The sequence below is a fragment of the Vidua macroura genome, chromosome 1 (assembly GCF_024509145.1).
Source record: "Vidua macroura isolate BioBank_ID:100142 chromosome 1, ASM2450914v1, whole genome shotgun sequence".
In the NCBI taxonomy this organism is placed as follows: Eukaryota; Metazoa; Chordata; class Aves; order Passeriformes; family Viduidae; genus Vidua; species Vidua macroura.
In genome coordinates this window covers 43,363,362-43,387,571 of record NC_071571.1, presented here as the reverse complement: position 1 = coordinate 43,387,571, position 24,210 = coordinate 43,363,362, and the positions used below count along the sequence as shown (strand labels likewise).

Below are 24,210 nucleotides of genomic sequence, written 5' to 3'. Positions count from 1 at the left end.
AGGTACTCAACTTTTATTTGTCCAAGTCTCAGTTTTCTCCTTGTCTGTTGTTACCAATTAGTTCAAGTTTGTCTTTTTTGGCAAAAAGGACTGAGAGCTGTGTTTGAGAAGAGAAACTAACAGATTAACTTCTGGGGAAAGGGCAGCTGTACACTAGACAAGGAAGGGCTAGGCAACATTTTGGTTGTATTTGGAAAGAGCTTGGGTGTGTAGGTGGGAACAAAGGAGAGATTGGTACTGTGGTAAGGATGAGGTCTGAGCTCAAATTCATGAAATAGAGTTCTAAAGAGTTAGATGGGATGATGATCGGGAGCCTCCTGATCAAGATGATTTTGGTGACAGGAGCAAAAGGCAAGGAAGGATTTCTTTTTGAAACAAATCAACCAGTGTGTTGTTCTCCTTCCTCCCAAAACTCCACCCCAAAAAACAAATCAAAAGATCCCCAAACCAAAACAAAAGAACTATTGTGGGAGAGAGAGTAGACTGGAAGCTACTTGAAAAAGGAAATTTCATACAAGGTTGGTGATATTAGCTCAAATAAAGAGCAGAAATGGAAACTGAACTAAGAGTAGAAAGGAGACAGGGTAGGCAGCAAACAGGAAGGATGCATAAATGAGCAGAGTATCGCAGAGTATCAGTGCTGCAGTCTGGAATAGGACCTGAGGTTTCTTCTTTTTTTTTTTTTTTTTTTTTTCTTTGTATTGCTCTACATCTATAATTTATAGCAGAGCTGCCAATGAACAAATCCTTTGCTAATGAAATGCTTGCTTCCTATCACCTCTGCAGCCCTTGCTGTGCTTTCTGGTTGAAGAACTGATGCATTGATAGTACTTGCTGCCCAGGTCTGAGTACTGTATGCCCTTGCCAGCAGCCATGGCCTGGGAGTAACTGCTCTCCTGACAGGAACTGAGAGTTGATAGGTAAAGTTCCTTTGTACAGACCCCACTGCCATGGAGTGTGTTTTGGCACAGCCTTTACTTTGCTACGGCCTATAGCAGACAGGAAAGTCTATTGCTGCTGTGAGGTTTCACTTCACTATGAGCAGGAAGTATCTGGGTGATAAAAACCACTCTGTCTTGTTGATGCCTGTGTTTTGAACCAAGTGTTTGTTGGATGGATTGTCTGCTTATGGTTGGCTTTCTGAATAACTCTGGCATATTTCATGTGGTAGCTCCATGCTTTGAAAAGCAAAGCCAAGCCCTCAAGGGTCAGGATATGCCAGAACAAAATATGCTATATTAATTATTTAATTTAGCCTTCTAGTTTGTGTGTGTTGTGACTCTGGTTTTTATGAAGTGTTCATATGCCCTTCTGTGACAGTGCTGCAACAGGAGAGTCTTTGCCATCTTTGGTGGCAATTCTGCCACTCTTTTTGAGAGCAAATGGGTTTGTGGGTGACTCACTCCTTAACTTGCCTGTAGGAAAGGTCAAATGCTGCAAAAGCATTGGAGAGTCACTAAAAGCTTGGAGATTGCTTCAAGAGAGTCTTTTCTCTGACACGTGCTTACTGCTTCCATATGTGTGTCCAAACTCACTGTAAAGGTCTGATCTGCTTTCTCGGTGTGCAGCAGCTGTCGTGGTTTAACCCCAGATGGCAGCTAAGCACTACACAGCTGCTCACCCCAGTGGGATGGGAGAGAGAATTGGAAGAGTAGAAGTGACTGAAACTCATGGGTTGAGAAGAAGACAGTTTAATTGGTAAAGTGAAAGCTGCACACAGAAGCAAAGCAAAATAAGGAATCCATTTGCCATGGGCAGGCAGGCAGATGTTCGGCCATCCCCAGGAAAGCAGGGCTCCATCACATGTAATGGTTGCTTGGGAAAATGAACCCCATCACTCCAAATGCCTTCACCTTCCTTCTTCTTGCCCCTGCTTTATATGCTGAGCATGATGCCATATGGCATGGGATATCCCTTTGGTCAGTGGAGGTCAGCTGTCCTGGCTGTGTTGTTCCCTCCCACCTCCATGTGAATCCCAGCCCACTCACTGGTGGGATGGTGTGAGGAGCAGAAAAGGCTTTGACTCTGTGTAAGCCCTGCTCAGAAAAAAAAACCAAAAAAGCCCCACAGCTTCCGTGTTATTATCAACACTGTTTTTGCAAAATAAAACATAAACTCCAACGTGAGGAAAATTAGCTTAATCCCAGCCCAAAAGAGCACAGCACATCTGCTGGGAATAAGGCTCTCACATAAATCACTGGAACACCTTGATGTATGAGGAAAAACTCTGTTTTGGAGAGCAATTAGAATCCTGCAGAAACACTGAAGAAATGCTCCTCCATAGCCATAAAATGATATTAACTGAACAAATAGTTTTGAATGGATACTTTATGTGATGTCTCTCCCTGTGTTTGCATAATATCCATAAAGAAAGTGATAATGTGCTCAGTGTATTTGCTGTTCAATGAAATTTAAGCAGCAAAAAACATTCTTCCATAAACATTGATTTCCATTTTTATTGCATACTTGTGACCAGCCAGTGGGTGTTATTTCTTCTTTCTGGTTTGACCTTATATGGCCAAAATCTCATGGAAAGAGAGTTTTCTCTTAGACTGGCATAGAAAATACTGTTTTAAAGTTCTGTTACTTGCTGCTCTTAAGGGAAAATACGGAGACATTTCTTCTCATTTTTGAGTGAAGACAGATGGGCCTGGTATAATTATGGTTACCTGTAGTAATCATCACCCTTTTTGGAGCAGATGCAGACTCTGTCTGCAGGGAAATTTACAGAATACATTTGACTCAGCAGTCCAGATCTACTTTCTTATTTGTGTTGGAGAGAGAGAACACTAGGGCCACACTGTGTATGTGTTCTCTTCATTCCACCTCTCCTCTGGTAAATCATTCTAGACCAGCAGACTCCACTGGCCATAGTTGGCAGTAGGAGTGACATTGCAGTGCTGTCAAAAAAAGGTTGGGAAGCAGGCCAAGGTGGAGCTGGGACAGAAGGAATGTGATAAGTTTGGCAAAGAAAAATAAATAGAAAAGGAAAGTCAGAGACAGACACTTTCTAAAAGGGTTTAATGAGAAACCATTGCTTACTGTGTTTTTTGGGGGGAACACTGGCTTCTCGCTTCTCAAGAGCTTCAATCCTGCATGTTACATGTCTGAGCTCCTTGTAGGGAGGTGTTGGGGACAGTAAAACCTTGCTATATTCTTAACTAATCTCTAATGGTCTGTGTCCTTTTCTTACCTCTCTCATGGCTTTTGTGGTTCTCTTTGACCATGCTCTTGCCACAGTGTCAATAATCCTACTAAATGCTATAGAATAACTGGTCTAGGTGGACTAAAAGGTGCATTTTGGGTAGTTTGTGCTTTTCTAGTACAATATACCTTTGGAAAAATACTGCCTGTATCAGACCTAAGCTTTTGGCTCTGGAGGTGACAAGGATTTTGACTGTGGACTTCCACAGCCACTCCAACCTTACCTTCACTCCAAAAGGAGTTGGTCCCTTTTGATAATTGGCAAGATGACCTGTTGTGCCAAATGCCTCTTTTTTAACCAAAGAGCATGTGGGTACAGCTGCTGTGTTGGCAGTAGAGGATAAAATGAGTATTCCAAATCTTATCCTTGGGAAAGAACATGGGCTACTGGAAAAAGAATAGTTCCTCTTCAATTTCACAGGAGCTTGTTCAGTCACAGCAACTGTGTATTTAGACTTCATATCCTCTCTGAAGATGAGTGTTATGTGGGGTTTTGGTTTGGATCTTTTGTTTTGAGGTAAAAAGGGGCAACTGGCTTTAGCCTTACCTTTTGTGAGGTTTGTAAAGACTGTCCTGTTTTTGAATAGGCAGGGTCATTGTCTATCTTGTGATTACTTGGAGGTCACCTCTGAGTCCCTCAGGCAACAGGTTGATAAGTGAGCTTCATTACTTTGTGTGGGGACTATGTTTTGAATTGGAATTAGTGAAGTAGGATCCAGTGCAGTAATTTGTACCTAAAAATTTGCTCCTCTAAGGTGGAAGAGTATAGGAAATCCTACACATTGTTTGGGTAAGCACAAACTGTGTGAAGGACAATGTGGAATTGGCCTTCCACCTGATGATGTTTTCCCTTATTTTAAAATGTAAGTTGTAGGACAGATGCCTGTCTTGACTCCCCATGATCAGCAGGGAGACAGCTGGCCAGAGGTGCTGCTTGCTCTCTCTGGGTCACTGGTAAACACGGTATTTACAGGCATATTTGTGGTCTGCCTGTAATCAGACCGAGATATGTGGGCATTTGTGAGCTTATCTGAGCAGTGGTAGGAATGAACTGGACAGGCAGAAGTGAGTGCTAATAGTTTTGTAGTGCAACCAACCACCAGCTAATATGTCTCTCTTATTTTCCACACCCTTTCCACCATAAATTGCATTACCCAAATGTTTGAATTCTGATAGTCATAGTGCTATATGAAACCAAAACTTAATTATCTGAGGAATTTGCCTGTCTCTGTGTGGTTTGACCTTGAATGACAGCTGTGTGGGATATTTGAGATGAGTGGTAAAGGAAAATAAAGTGGAAAGCTTACAACTAGGAGGGCAGAGACTAGAATGACATAACAAAGTATAGCATCTGGTATAGCAGTGGTTTCCTCAGCCTAGCCTTCCATCAGACCAGGATAGAAGCAGGAACACTCCATCCTTATTAACAGGTAGGAAAAGTGAGGAACAGTGTGGTCTTTGAGTTATTTGCTGTTTGGAAATGTCAGGTCCTTGGACACAGAGGTTGGTGCTTGAGAAACTGAGGTGCAGTTTGGCATTTTGCATTGGGGTAGTTTCAATCAGCTTGCTCTTTGGGTAGTCTCTTTCACCCTCTTAGAACAAAACACATTGTATTATTCAAATGCAAAGAAGTGCTCAGTTTCTGTTGATGTCAGGTCCTGATTTTGCTGACACAGTGGTGACAAGTACTTGCCCGTTCAGTACTGGGTAAGATCATGTCAGACAGCTGGCTAAGCCAGGCTAGATTGAAATGGTTTCTTCATTTCCTGTGAAGAGTTGGGTTTGCTCTCATGGCAGCTGGCTGACTGCTGGCTGTTAGGTAAACAATGCAGTTTTACATAGTCATTTGGTATTTTTACACACTATTGTGTATTTTACTGTAAACAAAGAAGATGTCAGAGCGACAGAACAGGGATGAGTTCCTTGGGGTCTGTGCTGTGTCAGCTTAGGAGTTTTCAGCCTGTAGATGCTTGAGGGGCAATATCAAGGGTTCCCTGACTTAAGCGCATTATAAATGAAGGGTGAGCATTTCCTGAAACACACCACTGCAAATGGCACAGTTTAAATAAAATTATTTTATACATGGCAGAAATCGAAATGCCTGAATAGTATGTGAGAAATTGAGTGATATTTGAACAAAATATTTTGAATTTTCATGCAGCCAGATTAAAAAGATGATTTTGTGGCCTTTAACCTTTGGTAGACTAAACATAGCATAATCAGAACTTAAAGCTGGTTTTGAGGTATCATTTTCTGTTTTTTTCTTTGACAGAAATCTTTTGTGTGATCCTCTGTCTAATTCTAAGGATAGTATTCTCTGTTTGTAGATGGGGACAACAAAATTAGGTTTTGATGTCTTGGAGCTTTTATCTTAGTGTTAAGGGAGTTTGAGGCTATTGTTTTGAAAAGCACAAAGCATGAAGCAATTTTTAAAGATAAGAAACTGAAGATGAGACTATTGGAAATAAGGCAATAGAAAATACAGCTTCTTCTGTGAGCTGTCTCTTTGGTTATCCCTTTAAATACTGGGGAAAAGGCAAGGACAGCATCCAACAGAAAATACAAAATCCAGCAAAGTTAAAAACTGCTATATCTGTGACAATTAAGAAATCCATTATATAGATAACAGATTAAGAGGCTTTACCAGAGTCTGTTTCAATAAGTTTGTCACCAAACTACTTTTAATAAAATGTTTTCTAGCAGACTGCTAAATTTGACATAATAAGAAATACTAATTGGACTGGACAGCAGATAGATAAGCTGAGGAAACAAAAACGGTTAGTACCCTTAAAATTGCACAGCAATTTTAGTTAAAACTTTAATTTGAAAATATGGCAAACAGAAATTAGAATCCATTTTGAACAGTCAAGAATTAAAAGCAACTTTTAATATTTCATTTTCTCAGTACAATCTTTGAATAAAATACTGAGGGGGGAGGAAATCTCAAAATATCATTTGTCTGAGTTCAAAATGTGTTCACTGACTGAAAGGACTTATTCAGGAATTTAAAATACCAAGGAGAGAAACATAAGGTTTTAAACAGTCCTCCCTATTTATCACTGTATTCTATTAAGCCACATTTCTGCTCTGACACATCATTATAACAACCAGACTAAACTTGCAAAAATTTGTATAACCTTTCTTGAATGTCCCTTGAAGGAATGCATGGGAAGTACTACACCCCCATTAAAGATGCTTGTCTCTGTATTAATAGTTACTCTGTAGGCAGTGTGTAAGTGAGGTGTTCAAGAGCTTGCATTTTTTTGGTAGAGTTTGACCAGCCGAAGTTGTCATTGCAAATGGCTTTCTGAAAAGCCAGTTATGGATGCGGGTCCCACTTGGAATATGCTGCTTGTTTAATTGAACTATGGTCTTCTACAACCTGTCTTCTGCCCATACCATGTAGGAAATTGCAGTGATCTTTTTCCTTTTTAGTCCTAAATTATTTTAACTGAGTTAACCAGACTTTCTGACACACTAGCTAACTCAGTCAGTGAAGGGAGTCCTGGAGGGATCCTGGCTTTGTTCAGTGTTAAAAGGCGAAGGCTAAGGGAAAGTGATCTTAATGCTGTCATCTCAGAAGATGCAGCCAGGGTTCTCTTGGAGGAGCAGTGGTAGGATGTTTGGCAGCAGACATAAGCTGTAACAAGGAAAACTAACAATAAATTGTTGTCAAAGATGGTGGGCAAATGCTGGAAGAGAGGCTCAGAGAGGCAGTGGGATCTTCATCGTTGGAGACTGCCAGAGCTCACATGAACAAGATCTGCTTTGAGCTAAGGCTGGTAAATAGAAATTCCCAGAAATCCCTCTCAGCCTAAATTACTCTTACTAGACAACTGGCCTGTGTTAACTGTACTGAAGACCTAGTGCAATTTGACTGCAGCACTTGTCAGATGTTGAAGTGACTGAGAATTAAAGAGCTCCTTTGTGGTATCACTGGGGAACATGATGTATATATTCAAACTGATCTGAGAATTTTCTTGGGCAACCTATTTCCCTTGAAAGCATAATCTTGGCAGAGGTCTGAAACGGTCATAGGTTACTTAGCACAGATGGAGAATACATGGCCGCTCGGAAGCCGAAAAACAGAAGGAATGGAAAAAAGCAAGCTGAAACTTCACATACAGAGGTAGCTAAATAAGAAATGCTGCAGTAATCATTTGACTCCAACAGTTTTCTTAGTGTGTTGTAAAATGCCGATGTTCTTGTAAAAGGTAAAATTAAAAGCCAGGACATGTAGGAAAATTAATTCATGTCAGGCTTTCTAGCTAATAGTAAAAATCTCAAGAGAAGAACTGGCATTTTCCTACAGCAAGTATTAAATATTTTCCTGTGTTATTCCTACCTTCAATTAAGTTAATGTTTAAGATGCCTCTATGTGCTTCATTTAATAACATATTACACAAGTGAATCATTTGAAGAATTCTTCAGTGAAATATGGAAATAATATTCATGTAACATCAGCAAGTTAACATCTTATTTTGATGTACTGCTCTACACTTAATATCCCAGCTCAGTCTTTGTGGATGTATTTACTCCAAAGTTGAAGCAATTTAAAACACTAAATGGTGTGACTGTGCATTCAGTCTCATTACAGACTTAATGCAACAGCAGTCAAGCACCTCATTATTGTATAACCCAATTTTTGTAGAGGGCAGAAATTATAGGTAAAATTTACATGTTGACTTCAGAGCATGAAGAGTGTCATCCATCATTCACTGGGTCAGATCTGAATTGCTGTAATCTTTGTAATTGGAAAAGAATGCTTATGATTGGAACAGCAAAATTCTTGTAAAAGTGCATATCTTTTCAAAATGTTTTAGAAATTTTTAGTGCATCTTTTCCACAGGTATCCAAGGGTGGATTTGATATGATAAAGAAGTTACAAAGGCATCTGTCACTGAGATTTTGATGGACATGCATTGGGTGGGCTGATTTGTGAGGACATGCATTTACTATAACCCATGTTCTCTATTATTAATTTGTGTGGGTTTTTTGCTTCTTTTCCTCTCCAAGCACCTCTAGCTAACAGGGTTGCTGACACTAGAGAAGAAAATAAAAACCAAATCTTTTACTAGTTAAGAGGAACAAAAATTAAGATCTTTGATTCCATATTTATGAAGGCCTTTTAAATTTCTTAATTTTGGAGTTACCCTATACTTGTGTACACTTTAAAATGTTCATGCATTAGACCAGTAATTATATGAAATTAGTAAATTATAATTCTTTTTAAGTTATGAAAAATATCTGTGTCTATTGGATCTATTTGCACTGCATCAATGCAGATCAAGAGTAAGACATAGCTAAAAGGGCATGGGAAATGCCTTGTATCACTGAAGAATTCAAAGATTGATTTGAATACTCTTTGTTGGTACAGTTGCTTTTGGGTTACTGCCAACATGCATTTTCCTAATTCTAAATACATGCAGGTATAGAAGAGCCCAATGGCTATCCATTCAGAGTTAACAGAGATGTAAATATTTGAATAAGGAGGATGTTGCTTTGTTCTCTGAGCAACAATCATGTTTTAGCACATTCTAAATTTTGTGGCATCTGTCATGGAATATTTGGGACCCAGTTTAGTTATCAACACTCCTTTTTGGCATGATGGGATATCTACTGAGGCTAGTTCTACTCTTCTGTGCTCTTAGGAAATATCATGGTGACAGCCTTACGATTCCTGATGTCCCTGATGCTTTGCAACTGTCTTTCCACAAACATTGTAAGAGAGTAGATAGGGCAGGTGAAGGAAGGAGTTAAGAGTTTCACAAGTCTGGAGAGAAAGCCTGGAAATGACTTTCCACTCCCAATTCATACAGAACTATGCCTTAGATAATTTGACCATAGTGATTGCATTTGTAAGGTGGAAACATCTGTCTAGGACATCAATACCAGTCTTTTGTGTCTCTTCTCCCTTGAGTGCCATGACTGCTGGCTTATGGGCATTCCTTTCTCTCTGTTAGCAGTGGGTGGTTCATGGACTTTATTGCACTTTGTATAAATTTGTCCTTTAAAGACAGATGAATGTAGGTGAAGTCCTGTGCAATATGCGCCCAAATCTTAGGGGTATTGCTTGCCTAATGTGAATTTCATAAAATGTTCTCCTACCAGGCAATGATATCAAGACCAGCAGGTCTTCCAGTGTTTTTTGTGTGTGGCAGTAGGATTTCCATCAATACTGGTTATGTGAGTTCATTTTTTATGTGCATCATTTTAGGAACTGAGAACCTCTTCCCTCTGCCTCTAACTCTGCAATCACTATAAGAGATTAATTGTTCATTTTGCCCTTTTTTTGTATGCTATCAAAGACCGAAGGGGACTTGCAGATTTCAAAAGGAAGACAACTCTTGTGTATACTCACAGGTTCCTTTTAGGAGTGCTTAAGGGACAACCTCATGTCAGACAAAGTTTTATAAAGGACATTCCAAGTATCTTGCTTCTTCTCATCTTTATTGCTGGTTGACAACATAGATATTTCTCACACCTCAAGAATTCCCGAGGGAAAGAACCTCTTGAAAATTCTTGGTGGCTTGGATTTCTAGAGCTTGTTTTTGAAAGTGTTATTTAGCCAAAGTCTTGGCACTCTGTCAGAAGGAAGTAGGTCTCCTATAACATTGCTGACAAAGCTCTGTTGCTTCCAGGGCCCAGGTTAGGATCTCTGTGAGGCTGCGCTGTGTCCTGACGCGTTAGGACCCATCTGTGGTAGCTCAGTAGAGCGCAGATCCTGGGAAGCATGGACACGCCAGCAGAGGAATGGCACGGCACTGGCACCAGCGGTACATTTGGCACTGGTAGGACTTTTTGCTGACAGCATGCTGCAATTCTTTTGTGAATCAATTTGATAACAAAAATAGCTACTGGCTTATTCAGAGACTGAGTCTATCATGGTATGGTGGTATTGTGATTACAAAACACTTGCAATATGGAATAAGATATAACTTCCTAGAGGAAAATCAGAACAAACTAGTAGAAATTAAACTAGGAAAGAAATTAACAGTCCCCATATAAATATAATTTGGCTGTCATGGCTCTTCTCATGCCTGCAGTTGGAGCTGCAATGTGATCGTATCCCTTGCCGATTTAGCTGAGACAGTGGCAACGTGTGCTTGGCCTAAGTCTCGTGGGTGACTCTTCAAATACTTGATCAAGGATTTTGGAAAGAAAATAGAAAGTAAGTAAATGACAAGAAGGCAGGCAAGGCTCAGAGTCTAACTTAGCTAGTGGTACAAACCCCAGTGTGTTGTCCCTGAACCTCTGTTGCGAAGGGAATGAACTCAGTACTGGCTCCAGCCATCAGGTAAAGGTGTTCATTACCCAGAAACCCCCTGAGGGTGGGCAGGTTGCTCCTTGTCTATCAGCATCGTGGGAGGCCATAGGAGTTCTGCTTGTTGCTGAGAGAGGGGTCAAGCATGTTGGAGGAGCAGCTATGAAGCGAGAGAACAGCTGCTTGCAGCACTATCCATTGCTCCCTTACTTCTTCTCCTGCCCTACCTGACGGAGCAACTTGACTTTAAAACTCTGTCCCAGTTTTGAGCTCAATGTGGCCCCAGTGTAATCAATAAATTCAGTTTTTCTCACACTGCTAGGAAACTCTGAGCCAACTTACAGCAGGTATACCTTCTGGTTGTATTGCAAATGCAAAAACTAAACAGTAAATGGGAAGTTTTTCCTCACTGCTCTTCTTGATGTGCCTGTCTTTGGATCAGGAGCAGGAAGCAGCTTCTCTTGTAAAATCATTTCCATGCTGCAGAAAGAGCCACTATAGCCATCTGTTGAGGAAAATTAGCAGTTTGCAATATGTTACATCTGTAAGCGTATAAACTCTTCCAGGCATTACGTGTGTTTATACACATACTCTGGTGTAATTGAGTATAGCTGAGGAACACAACTTGCTGCTTCATTCCCAAGTAACGAGCCATATGACGAAAGGAAATGGCCCCAAGTTGTACTAGGAGAGGTTTAGAATGAATACTAGGAGAAAAATTATTCACCAAAAGGGTTGTAAGGCATTGGAACAGGCTGCCCAGGAAAGTGGTTGATTCAGCATCCTGGCAGATACTTAAAAGATGTGTAGATGTGGTGCTTAGGGACATGGATTAGTGGTGGACTCAGCAGTGCTGGGTTAATGGCTGGACTCGATCTTAGCGGTCTTTTCAATGTAAACAATTCTGTGATTCTCCTCTAGATGATAGACAGTATGCTTTTCCAGGGTGGATAAAGGGTAACTTTAATTTCAAATGTATATTATACAAGTGCAGATGATAAGGCAAGGATTAATGTAGTAGAGTATGCATCTATCTTGTTCAGAATTGTCTAACTATTTCGAGAATTATTTTGCCTCAAATGTTCTGAAGGTTCTCAGTTGGATTTATTTGATATCAGAATTTTGACTGCTGCACCTCAGAGTACTGGGATTATTTGATTTTGTTCCAGGCTTATCTTTCTTTGAAGTATAGCAAAATATCCAATTATTTAAGATTCTTGTATAACTATGTTATAAAGCTTTGTTTCTAAGGCGCTTTTATTTTCCCTCTAATACCAATTGGGAGAATGAATTTTTAAAAAGCAGCAAACATATATCCTTGTAGTGCATATACTTTTGTTCCTGTGTTTCATTTGATATATCACTTAGTGCAAGCAGCAAGCTGAAGTGACAAGCCTAAGAAAATTGTAATGGCTTTTAGTCATAAGCAGTCAAATAAGTATAACATGGTAGTAGCTTTGAAATTGTTGATTAGAGAGATTAAATTACATTTCTCTGATTTTCTAGGCTTACATGTCACTTATATTTGCCAACTGCTTGCGTATTGTAGGTTTGGGTATTTGTGTGTGTGTGTAACTCCACAGTGTGGTGGTTGAAGTGGATTCAATGGTCCTGAGCTTTTCCATGTATTCATGCTTAATCCCTGCTCTTACAGCTGCCTGTGCTTCAGGTATTCTCTCAAGAGTTGCACAGACTCAAGCCAGAACTCGGAGAACCAATACTCAAACCAGCAGGCAAATAATTTATTAGTGGAACCCTGAATTTTTCTGGGTTTCATATTGTTCAGTCCTGCTTATAAATCATCAGCTCCAGCAGTCATGGTATAGAACAGTGTGAACTTTGCTGGCATTTCTTTCTCTTGCTTTTTAATCATATTTTTAGCTTTTATAATGGTGAGAAAGGACTGTAAAACATCAGTTCTAATTGCTTTGTAAATAGAAATGAAATGAAGAGCAAACCCACTTCTGTTCCTGGTTTTAAGGGAAAATATGCCATTTTCATGATTTGGAAGAAGAACATTGGGACTATTTCATGCTTTTGTTTGACAGTATTGAGTTGCAAGTGAAGGCTTTGGATAGGCCTTCCTTATTTAAGGAAACAATAATGGATAAGAGGACAATTGTGCGTGTTACTGTGTCTAAGCATATAGATGAGCCAGTTTGTTTTCTCTCTAGCTTCTACACTGTTCCAAATAAAATACATTCTGTTATCCTATTAAACCAACACACTGTCTTAGAAGGTGCCATTTTATAAACAAGACCAAACACACACCCTCTGTGGCCAGCCTGAGAGCCAGCCTTGCTGCGGGAGAGGCAGACTCCTTTGTGACTGGTACAAATCCAGTGAATGAACCAGCCTTTGGATTCTGTGGGGGAAAAAAAATCTCTGCTGCTTTTCCAGTAAAAAGTATTGAAACTGCTTTCTAGTAGGGGAATTGTCTGCATTTATCCCTAGGAAGGTTATTTTGATCTTGTATTTTTTCAGTCTCCTGTTTTTAGTATTAGTGAATTTTTGATTTCTCTTCCCCTGCATGTTTTACAGCATTGTAAGAAGGAAGACAGTGGTAACTCTTTGTAGTAAGAGGTGACTGATGGCATTAGCTGCATACTAAAGGAGCCAGGGCAAATCCTAGATTTTCTCTTCCAGTGGAGGATAATAAAATATATGTATTTTAGCACTGACTCCTACAGGTGCTTTGCATTGCACTGAGTCTGACTTCAGTGGGAGCCACTCAGAACATCCAGAACCAGGCACATTTGAGCATCTCCCAGTGCTCCAGTTATTGTGGGGATTTTGCTTCTCTTAACTGAAATGGGGTTATTTGTATAGGTGCAGCACACTTCTGTACAGTGTTTTGTCATGCATTAGATGTCTCAATTTCTTTCCAGTGACTTTCACTTTTCCCCTTATAATTGAAACAGCTGGTTCTATGGTAATGAGTCCCTTTGAACTGTCAGTGTGTGTATATTTCCATTTACACTGCTGGCACTTTGTTCTGAACCTTCTCCCCTTCTGTCCAAATAGATTACTTGCATTATCAGATCTGTCTCATCGTTCACAATAGCATTGCTGTGGATTCTCCAGATCCCCCTTCTTTACTGAGTTTATTGCTCATTTTTTAAAGGCCTCTGTCAAACTCTGGTAGGTGTAACTTTAAATGAATCTTCGTTAATAGTTGTCAGATAATCAAAGAGGAGGAGGAAAAATTGTATTTTTAATTGCACAAACTATCCTGTGGAGGGGTCTAGCTAACCTATTGACTTTTCATTACATAATAATTCATATTCAAATTAATTTTGGCAGCTTGCATTTTGTTTGTATTATCTATGATCATTTAAAATTCTGTAACAATTTATAATATAATTGATGTTGACCAGGATAATTTTTTAATGCAAACAGGAGGGGAGTCTTGTGTAGTGATTTGAGATATGGCTGAAAACCAGAAGTCTAGGAGCATGGTCCAAGATAACTAATTGAATGACTCTGTTTTAAGATAGCACTGACTGTTCATGAGCAGTTTCCAGAGATGCACAGAGAAAGGCCAAGGCAATGGCCACAGCATCAACAAAGATTAGACATAATGAAAAAACCTTAATACATATAATAATAAAGATAGGTCTGCTTTCCCTCTCATGCTGGGGTCTCTGTTCAGAACTGGGCAAGCCAAGTGTCTTAGTGAGCTCCTGATTAAGCACATTGAATATTAATTTAACGAACTTGCTGAATCAGGAACTCCTGATGAATTCCCACCTTTCCTCATTTGTACAAAACCTATTTACAGCTGAATGCGAAGGAATGGATTTGCTTTTCACAACCAAGGAAGCCTTGGTGCCAACAGCTGATGCAGTAACTATTAGAGACTGGGAATTCCCAATTACATAAAATTTCTTAAAGAAAAATAATTACTTATCTCAATTACTGTCATTCCCTGAAGGGATCCATGGCCTACATTCTGCTGGAGCTGAACAAGTTACTAGACAGAGGAACTTTAAAAAACTCTTCTACTTGAACACCCAGCATATTTTCAGCCTTTTCTATAAATCTTGTTCTTACTGTATTTTGTTTAACTTGATCTGAGTTTTATTAATTTTAAGCTTCTAACTGTACACTTGTTTTTTAAACTTCCTTTTATTAGACTTTAAACCCTGCAAGATCCAGAAACTGTAGTTACAAAGCTTTCTGTCTAGAGAGTTAAACTGTTCATGTGTTTTGAATACTAAATGTCTCTCCCATTTATAATTTATAAGTGTAAATACGTAGGGAGCAGCTAGTGCCACAACATCCAGTGCCTTTAGGGCTGCTCTCTTTTGGAGGCACTTATTCAGAACTCTTATTTCATGTAACTCTACTATCAGTATTTCCCACCATGTGCACATACTGCAAACATAATTTACCTTTCCAGGAGCAGACTCTAGCTGTTTACTTCTGTAGAAGTAGACAGATGCTATTAGCTCATTTTCATTTAATGACCAAAGTGGCAGTAAAATAATTCAGACACAGCTCTCAACATATGATGATGGGAAGCCTGCAACCCATAAATTAATTTTGTGTGTATTTTGGTCTGGAGTACAGGTTTCTAAATAACAAGACCTTTCCCTAAATGCAAAGCATATTGGTTACTGCTTTTAATCTCAGCATCTTTCTCATTTGCTGCTCACTTATTACCTGAACTGAAGGTGAGGCTGAGTGCGAATGTTCCCCTGATTCTTCAGAAGGGCCTGTAGAGAGCAATTTCTTCATTTTTTCACCCAGACAGCTTGCAGAAAAGCTTTTTGGACATTGTGTGTGTGTAGGAGGGCAAAATGACACTGTGGGCAAAGGAGTAAACTTGAAATCAGAATTCAGATAGCATCTTAGATTTATTTCATGGTGAATCTAAGGAGCCTTGTTCTGAGTTTGTGGTGAGGTTATATGGATCACCATTTTGTAACGAGTTGGATCTGGTTGTGTGAGCTGAATTCAAGTCTTTTAGCTCCTGGAGAGAGGCAGGCACTGGTTGTGTTCTGTGTCACAAAGATCCTTACTTCTGCAGGCACTAGACAACTGAACATTTTTAAGCCATTTAGTCCCCCTGAATAGAGAAAGATGTAGCTGTCAAATGTGTAATACTGATTTTCATTGTAATCCAGTTATCTAGGCAGGCACAACTTTCTGAACTCCTGTGCTACCAAAAAGTTTATAATTTCATTCTTTGCTGCTTAGTCACAGAGTAGAAGAGGTTGGAAAGGACCTCTGCAGGTCATCCATTCTTAGCCTGTGCTCAAAGTAGGTTGCTGAGGGCCATGTCCAAGCAAGTTTTGGATATCTCTAAAGATGAAGACTCTACAAGTTCTCTGAGAAGCATGTTGCAGTGTTGAACCAAACTTATAGTAAAAAATTTCCTTTTCTTCAATCAGAATTTCCTGAATTTCAGTTTGTGCCAGTTGCCTCTTGTCCTGTCACTGGGAACTACTGACAAGAATTTGGCTTCATGTTTCCCCATCTCATCATATGAATCAGTAAGATCACTTTGAGCTGTGAATCTCTTTAAAAAGGTCAAAAGAGCACCTTAATTTCTAGTAAATGAGCTCTAAGTATGCCAGATATAAAACATGTTTGAGAGACTGGAGACAGAGACCTGTCTTCAAGGTTCTCACTTTTTCTTTGTAGCCGACACATTCTTTGGTGGGTTTGGTTTGTTTTAGGGCTTTTTTTTTGTTGTCTTTTGTTTTCCTTTGTTTTTTTCTGTTTTTTTTTTTTTTTTTTCCCTTTGGTTGTTTGTTTTTTGGGTTTTCTTTGCAGCCTAGTACATTTCAATTTTAGTGTACTGCAGTTTTATTTTTTTCTAGTTGGTCCTGTTCTCTTGATGTTTCACCATGGAGAGGTGAAAACAGAAGGCCTGTTTTTGCTTCAGTCTAGCACTGGCTAATAAGTTTGTGTGGGAAGCATATGATCCACCACTTTCCTGTTTTCCTGACAGAATGAGAGAGAATGTATGCAATGATGAAATGAAAACTTTACAAATATGTGACCTATCACTTACTTTTTGTATGCGTTCTGTTGCTTTCCTTTACTGGGCACAGCTCTTGTTTAGTGAATATCAAAGCTGTGTGGACATTGAAGGAATAACAAGGTTCTAATGAACTGAAAAAGGAAGAGTTTGTAGCAAAGAAAAATGAATAATTTTTTTCCTCCATCAATAATGTACATAGTTAATTGACAAAAAAACTTCTTATGCAATCTAACTTCTCTATGTTTGTGCAAAACAATACCATTTTTAGCAACTTTCAGTGGGCTCAAAATCTATTTTCCAGGCCTCCAGCTTCCTGGTGATGTGACATCAGCACAACAGCCCAAGCTGGTGATTATATTAAAAGAAGAATATAATGAGACAAAAGAATAAGGCTGTGCCTTGATCTTTTCCATTGATAAATTTAGAACTTGCAAAAGCTGAAATAATAGTTGTAGTGATAAAAAGAAATATAATTTTTATACTTACCTGCTGTTCTGAAAAACCAATGTATAATTACTGTAGGAGGAAGAAAAATACATCTCTCCCCCTCACTCTGCTACTTTTTCCTCTTCTCTTCAGTATTGAAATCATCCAGTTTAATTAAATCACCAGCCTATTTCTGCACAAAGGATGACATTTTATTAATGATGTATGATGCGTATGAGACAGAATTAACCCAATTTTCAAATAGATTTCAATTTGGAAAGGGCAACATGTAAAAATGTCTTATAAATGTGTGGGATGAGCTTGTTGAGTAGCTTTCTGAAGGAGATGGGATTACAAAATGATGAATGATTAGACAACAGTCTCTCCAGTCCCTGGCTTTATAATGTAGCCCAGTATCATTACCTTTTCCATGTATTGTTTAGTTTTGCCTATTTTCTCAGTCATGTTTCTTTCCTGAGCAGTAGTTTAGGTGACAATATTTACAAGTAACTTATAAATAGGAGGGGCTGAAGGTGACTGTTTTGATCTTAGGATGTCAGGCACTGTGTTTGTGGTGAGGCTCACATTTCAAATATGCCTGTAGAGCCTGAGGTTCAGAGAATGGTTGGGGTCCACTTTTATCTGAATGGGGTAGTCACAGCAGATAAACGTTCATATAATAAGTTGTTGTATAGATTTGAAAAACTGTAAGTTGTTAACAAGCTTTTATCCCTTCTGCCAAGGGAGCAGATAATCTGCCTCATCAGACTTACATTCCTGAAACTTGACTGAAACTCTATTGCCAACTCCCCTTACTCTGAATTGAGAAGTACCTTTCTAATTTTACCTTTCTAATTAATAGGAAAACTGGATAGGTGTGATATTGCAGGTTTTGAGTTTATTTTTAACTTAGCAGATTTGGGGAAAAAACTTCACTTTCATTTCCGTATCTCTGAAATGTAATTTTTATCAAAACAGTTCTCAAAAATCATTAACCCCTGAGAACAGGGTGTTATGGAATAGACAGTGAAAAGAATTGAAACAGATGGCTAAAATGTCTTACTGATAAAATGGTAAGACAAATCTGCCTGCTAGAAGTATGAGATTCATTTTTTTGTGGCTCTTATGTATGAGATAAAGTGATGAAGGCACCTAATCCATGTATTAGGAAGCAAATTTTTAAAGGGTCAGGCTGTGAAGCTTAGAGCAAATATGCAAATGAGAGTGTTCCCATAGTCTTTATTAATGCAAAAATGGTCATATAGGGATTTTTGGTAAGCTCTGTGTTAAAATATTTTTGCTGCTTCAGTTGAGAGAAATCCTTGAGCTACACGATTGGTGGTGGTGTTCATAATGAAGTAAGGGTTGGAGGTCCCTGTTATTCCAGCTATCTGTGCTCATGTAACTCTGATTCCTGACCTGAAAGTGCAAACACTCCACAACAACAAGTCGTGGCAGAATAAATATCCTGCCCTTCTGTATAGAACATCAATCTTGGCTACTTGCTTAGGAATGGAGGCAGGGAAACAGTGAAATGTATTTTGGAATTTAAGGTTGGTATGAAAGGGGCCTTCTATGGCATTTATGCCAAAAGTTTATATAAGAAGTGTATACTCTTTAGAAGAAATAGAGGGAAATAAAAGCAGATTGCAGGAGTGCTGAACAAATTTAATTTACCCTTGTCAACATGTTATCATAATAAATACAGAATTACCATCCTGTCTATCTGTCCTTTGGCCTGGGGAAATGTGGCTCTATAAGCAGGAGCAGAGCTGGAAGTTGAGATCAATGTTCACCCCCAGAGTTCAGAGGCATGGTGGAAAATTTCGTTCTGAACTTGGCTTACTTATAAACATATGAGATGATTATTTCTTTTTCCTATAGGTATTCCTTTGATTTTATTCTTTCCCCTCATGCTCTGGTTCTCATTCACTGTTACTGTCTAGAATTGTCTTCTGTGTGGGAGGAAGGGCTGTACCTTGTGTGCACCATCCTTAATAGATCTTTTCTCTCTTTCAGAACAAGGAATGAAGAAAATGAGCAACATCTATGAATCAGCAGCCAATACCCTGGGAATTTTTAACAGCCCATGCCTGACTAAAGTGGAATTGCGAGTTGCATGCAAAGGCATATCAGACAGGGATGCCCTCTCAAAACCAGATCCTTGTGTCATCCTTAAAATGCAGTCGCATGGCCAGTGGTTTGAGGTGAGTGTTTAATAAAATAAAATTAATTCTTCTGGCACTTTAGGATGGCATAGACAAATGGACGCAAAATTGAAATAGCAAGAGCAGTAAAGAGAAGAGGCAATTTGAAGCCTGTGGCATAATCTTGCAAGAGCGAAGGGAGATTTTCCATTAACCCTAACACAGTTTGAATCAGAAACTTTGAACTTCTCTTTGGAATCTAGATTAAAAATCAAGATGAATAAAGAAAGAAGCATCATAAAACTTTTCCCTTCAGGCCTTACTTTTTCATAAAAGCTATATAATAGCACAAATAATGATAGTGACCATGAGGCATTACAATATAAAGAGAAATAATGTGGAAGAGAGGAGGATTTGTCATTAGCTGGCAAAGGATTTTGTGACAGAGTAGCTTGATTTGCAAATTTTGAGCATTACAATTGGATTCATTGTTGCAATTAGTAAAACTAATGCATTTGCCTTATCAATTTGCCTTGGATTGCAGGTTGCATGTTTGATTAAAATCCTGCTTTGTTTAAAATAATGGAAATAATTTCTTTGATAACTGGAAACATGATGTATTAAAGAAATTCAAATTGTAACTATAAAACATAGAATGGAATGTAATATTTTTAATGACATCTTGTTGGTTATTTTACTTGAAATTATAGTTGAGTGTTTGTGGTTAATCAAGCTAAAAGGTGTGACTTTAAAAAGAGAATAGAAAGTATGTAAGAGAAAATGAGGAATTTATTAAATCCAGTTAATTTTGAGTGCATATACATCCCTCTCTTTTCAAGAGTTTTAGCATTCAGCATAGGATTGTCTTATCTATGAAAAGATAAATAATAATGGTGAGCATATGTAGAAAGCAAAATCTTAAATTCAGGCTGAAAATATAGCATTTTCAGCCAAGTTTTTCAGACTTTGAGGAGTTTGTTCCATTTATTCCAATCGTTTTGACCTATGAAATTTCTCCATTTCAGACCAGCACAAGGCTAGGAAAATTTGATGTTTGATGGTATTCTTCTTTTCTTAGTTTGCTCTTGTGGAACCACTAGACATATCCCTGGTAGAAAACCAGACTATAAATAGAAATAAAACTCTCACCATTGTTTCAGTATTACAAAATCAGCATGTCCATGTAATTGAAATTTAGGGTCATAAAATAGTTAGCCTAAAAAGGGGTAATTTTAGTGTAGAAAAAAGAATTTAGCTGCACTGTGTATAATCACACAAATAGTAGGAATTAACCAAGCAATGGATTAAAGGTCAAAATAAGTGAAATGCCCCTGTTTGGAAAGGATCAATGAAAACTTTTATGCTGTCTCAGTTCTCTGAATAACTTTGGGTACATTTACATACAGTATGTCTATGGCAGGGTAAGTCGATTTAAATTATATATTCTGATGTAGTAATGGAGATTCCCTTTATTTGATATGTTTTTTAGTTTGGAAAGTGATTGTCTGAATAGAGTAAATCTTGCAGAACAGATCTGCCTGCTGATACGATTCTCATCTTACGTCAGTTGCTCCTACTGTCTAGTGAGAGTCCAGGCAATTAATTTTATTATGAAAAAAAAAATTTTATTAGTTCATGTTCCTATCAGTGCTGCAAAGTGAATGCCACTCTGCCATGATGAGTAGTTTCTGGCCAGCACCTTCTTAACAGAATTTTTAATTAAGTTCCTATTGCTGAGTTAAATTGAGCAGAGTCACTCAGGTATAGCTGGAGGCATAATTTGGCTGGAAGAATCTTCTGCTGATGGCAATCAATGATCCAGCAAGACCTGAAAAAACAGACAAAGTAATAAATAAAAAATAATAAAATCCAGTTACCAGTGAAGTGAGTATATTCAACCTAGAAATCGCTAAATGGCAACCCAAAAAAAAGGAGTAGAATGGAGGAGTGTGGATGCAGTGCTTTCATAAATTATCTTGAATTTTCAGATACCTTCCAGATACCTTGGAGATCCAAACGTGCTGTAGCAAGATGCAGCGTTACTGAAATGTACATACTGGTTGCGTACTCTGGTTGTGTGGAGGTTTTGTCAGCACAGAGTAGCTGAATTGACGGCGTCCAAAATACAGGTTGTGGTCTGTGTAGATTGTGCTCTTGCACATAAATGCTTTTGAAATCCATGGAAAGTACTGAAGGCTGGCTCCATGGCTGCTCATGGGCCAGATGCAGCTGAAGAATGTGGGCTTAGCCTGATGGGATTGCACTGTGCATGAAGTTAGAGATTCTGGGATATAAGGGAATGGAATGTAATATTTTTAATGACATCTTGTTGGTTATTTTTACTTAAAAGGTATAATTGAGTGTTTGTGGTTAATCAAGCTGAAAGGTATGGCTTTAAAAAGATAATAGAAAGTATGTAAGAGAAAATGAAGAATGTATTAAATCCAGTTAATTTTGAGTGCATATTCATCCCTCTCTTTTCAAGAGTTTTAGCATTCAGCATAGGATTGTCTTATCTAAGAAAAAATAAAAAATAATAATGGTGAGCATATGCAGAAAGCCACTCTACAGGTGCAGACGATCCCTGAAAGTGAGTGATCTGTGCACATTTGTCTCTGGGAGAATTTTGATAAAATGTCAGCCTGTTGCTCAGGTATTTTTTTTTCAGTTCTGCAGTTCTGTGTGTGTGTGTATGTGTGTGTTTGTGTAAATTATGCCACCCACACATGTAAATATAGAATGAAAATGTGTTGATGCTCTTGTAGAGTGGGTAGGTGCGGTTTCCAGAGATTGGAAATGACGTCTAAGTATTCTATCTTCATTTTTTTTAAAACTGTAGTTTTCCTGTTTTGTTTAAGTTTGGGGGGTTTTATGTGTTTGTTTCCCAGACACAGAATTGGTGAGGTTGGAAGGGACCTCTAGAGGTCACATGGCCCATGTGCTGCTCAGGTGGGGATACCTAGAGCCTGTTGCCCAGGACTGTGTCAGACAGGTTTTGAATGTCTCTAAGGAGGGGGATTCTGCATACTCCCAGGACAACCTGTGCCAGCGCCTGGTCACTGTCACAAAGTGAAAAATTACTTCCTGATGTTCCTATGTTTCAACTAGTGCGCATTACCTCTGGTTCTGTCACTAGCCACCAGTGAAAAGAAGCCTGACTCAGTTGTCTTTGGACCTTCCCTTCAGGTATTACATTGATAAGATGCCCCCTGAGTGCTCCAGGTGTGTCACCTACAAACTTGCTGTAGGTACATTCTGCCCCACCATCTAGGTCATTAATGAAGATCTTAAACAGGATCCAGTACTGACCCCTGTGCCCCACTTCTAGTCTCTGGCATCCAACTAGACTTTGTCTCACTGATAACCAGCCTCTGAGCCTGGCCAGCTTTCAATCCACCTCACTGTCTGTTCTTCCATTCCCTGAAGCAGCAGCTCCTCTATGAAGAACTTATGGGAGGCAGTGTCAAAGGCATTACTGCAGTCCTGGTAGAAAGTATCTGCTGCTCTTCCCTCATCTATCAGGCCAGGTAGATCTATTTCATCTTAGAAGTTTGTCCAGTTGTTCAGGCATGACTTTTTCTTGGTTGACTACTCATGATGATTTTCTTATCCTTAATGTGCCTAGGATTAAGTGCTGTACCAACTTCCCAGGAACAGAGGTGAAGTTGGTGGGCCTGTAGTTCCCTAGGTGATTTGATGAGGGACACAAAACTCCTCAGTAGTGAAACCATGGGGAACTTGGGCAAATACTCAAAGAATTCTTGGTGCTGTCCCCCATTCTGGGACAGATAGGCTTCCTGTTTTTTTCTTCTTATCTGGGGAGGTGTTTCTCTGTAAACAAGCTGGCACACTCTCAAATGTGCACACACCCCCCCACCCCCTACATTTCCCTCTGTGTGCATGTTGGTGCTGGCTGAAAAGCACTATCTCCACCAAGCTAGAGTGTAAATGATATGTTGTGTCTCCCAGGAAAATCAGCAGTTTACTCCCTCTCACACATGAAGCCTAACATGACAGCGCATGATACAGCATAATCTTAAATTCTGCTGTATTTATGTACTAAAAGCCAATTTGCTGATCCAGGGCTGAATTTTAGCTCTTCTGGCCATAAGGGTGGTGCACATTAGGCAGGTGCACATTGCAGGGTGCCCAAATGTTGTACTTGAACTGTTTTTTTAAGATAATTATTCAACGACTGTTTTTCCGTCTTGATTTGAATGTGTTCAAGGAAGTTTAAATACTGTACAGTTTCAGATGGTGAATGACAGAGGTACATGATGATAAATTCCTTTGTTACAATGATGATTTTACCCACCTAGAGTGTGAATGTCCATGTGTAATAAATGTTAACTGTTAACTAATGTATAGCATTGGAGACTTCAGCCGAGATGTGCTGGCACTAGCATTCTCACTAATTCCTTATTCCTAAGAAAGTAGCTTGGCCCTGTTCAGAGATGACCTGCATATGGCAAATATTTATAGCACATGTTATTTTGAAAACTGAGTAAGTTGCAGAGCTGTGTCTGGTCATACAAATACAAATACATACAAATACATGAGATCAGGAGGTGTCACACAGCCTGACTTAGCCAGATGGAATGTGATTTCTGGAGCTATGAAAAGAGAAGAGGAGCTTAGGAAGGCAAGTAGTCATGTTTGGGAATCAGGGAGGGCTTCCTGTAGTTGTACTCTTCTGGCTTTCAGCAGCAGAACAGAGAGTGTCTGCTGCCTTGTGGATTTGAACAGCCAGCTGGCGGTTTTGTGTTTCACTCAAAGCTTTTATTAAACCTCAGTAACTGCAGAGCAAATAAAGCAGCACCCAAAGATAACCTGCACTTGCTAAAATTCATAATGATGGATTGGGTGAAATCGTTAGAATAGATAAGTTTGTCTACTGAAATTTTTTTTTTTTTTTTTGTTGAAATATTCTCTGAAGTCACAATTTATGGAAAACTTGGTGAGCTTTGATAAAAATATGTTGATATTCTTAAAATAAAAGTTATTCACTTGTAATTCATCATGATGTTTCAAGGATCAGCTTGGCAGGACTAAACAAACAAACCTGAGTTTTCTGTGTTTCCTTTTCCTTTCACATCAACCTGCACATCCATCTGTATTTGCTTTTCCTCTTAGTTCTGCTCTCTCTTTTGTTTCATCTCTGAATTCCAGCATCCTTC

At 38.9% G+C, this 24,210-nt stretch overlaps 1 protein-coding gene across 4 annotated transcripts in view; it reads left to right on the top strand.

The window, feature by feature from the left end:
• Positions 1–24,210, top strand: part of CPNE4 (copine 4) — a 225,821-nt gene that overhangs the window by 28,537 nt on the left and 173,074 nt on the right. For 2 of the 4 annotated variants that reach the window (XM_053992568.1, XM_053992548.1), the window contains exons 2-3: positions 9,846–9,995; positions 18,906–19,093. In XM_053992568.1, coding sequence (XP_053848543.1) covers positions 9,938–9,995; positions 18,906–19,093 — 246 coding nt within the window. In that variant the 5' untranslated portion in view covers positions 9,846–9,937. The remainder of the gene's footprint in view (positions 1–9,845; positions 9,996–18,905; positions 19,094–24,210) is intronic. The other 2 variants (XM_053992552.1, XM_053992561.1) reach the window with 1 other exon arrangement.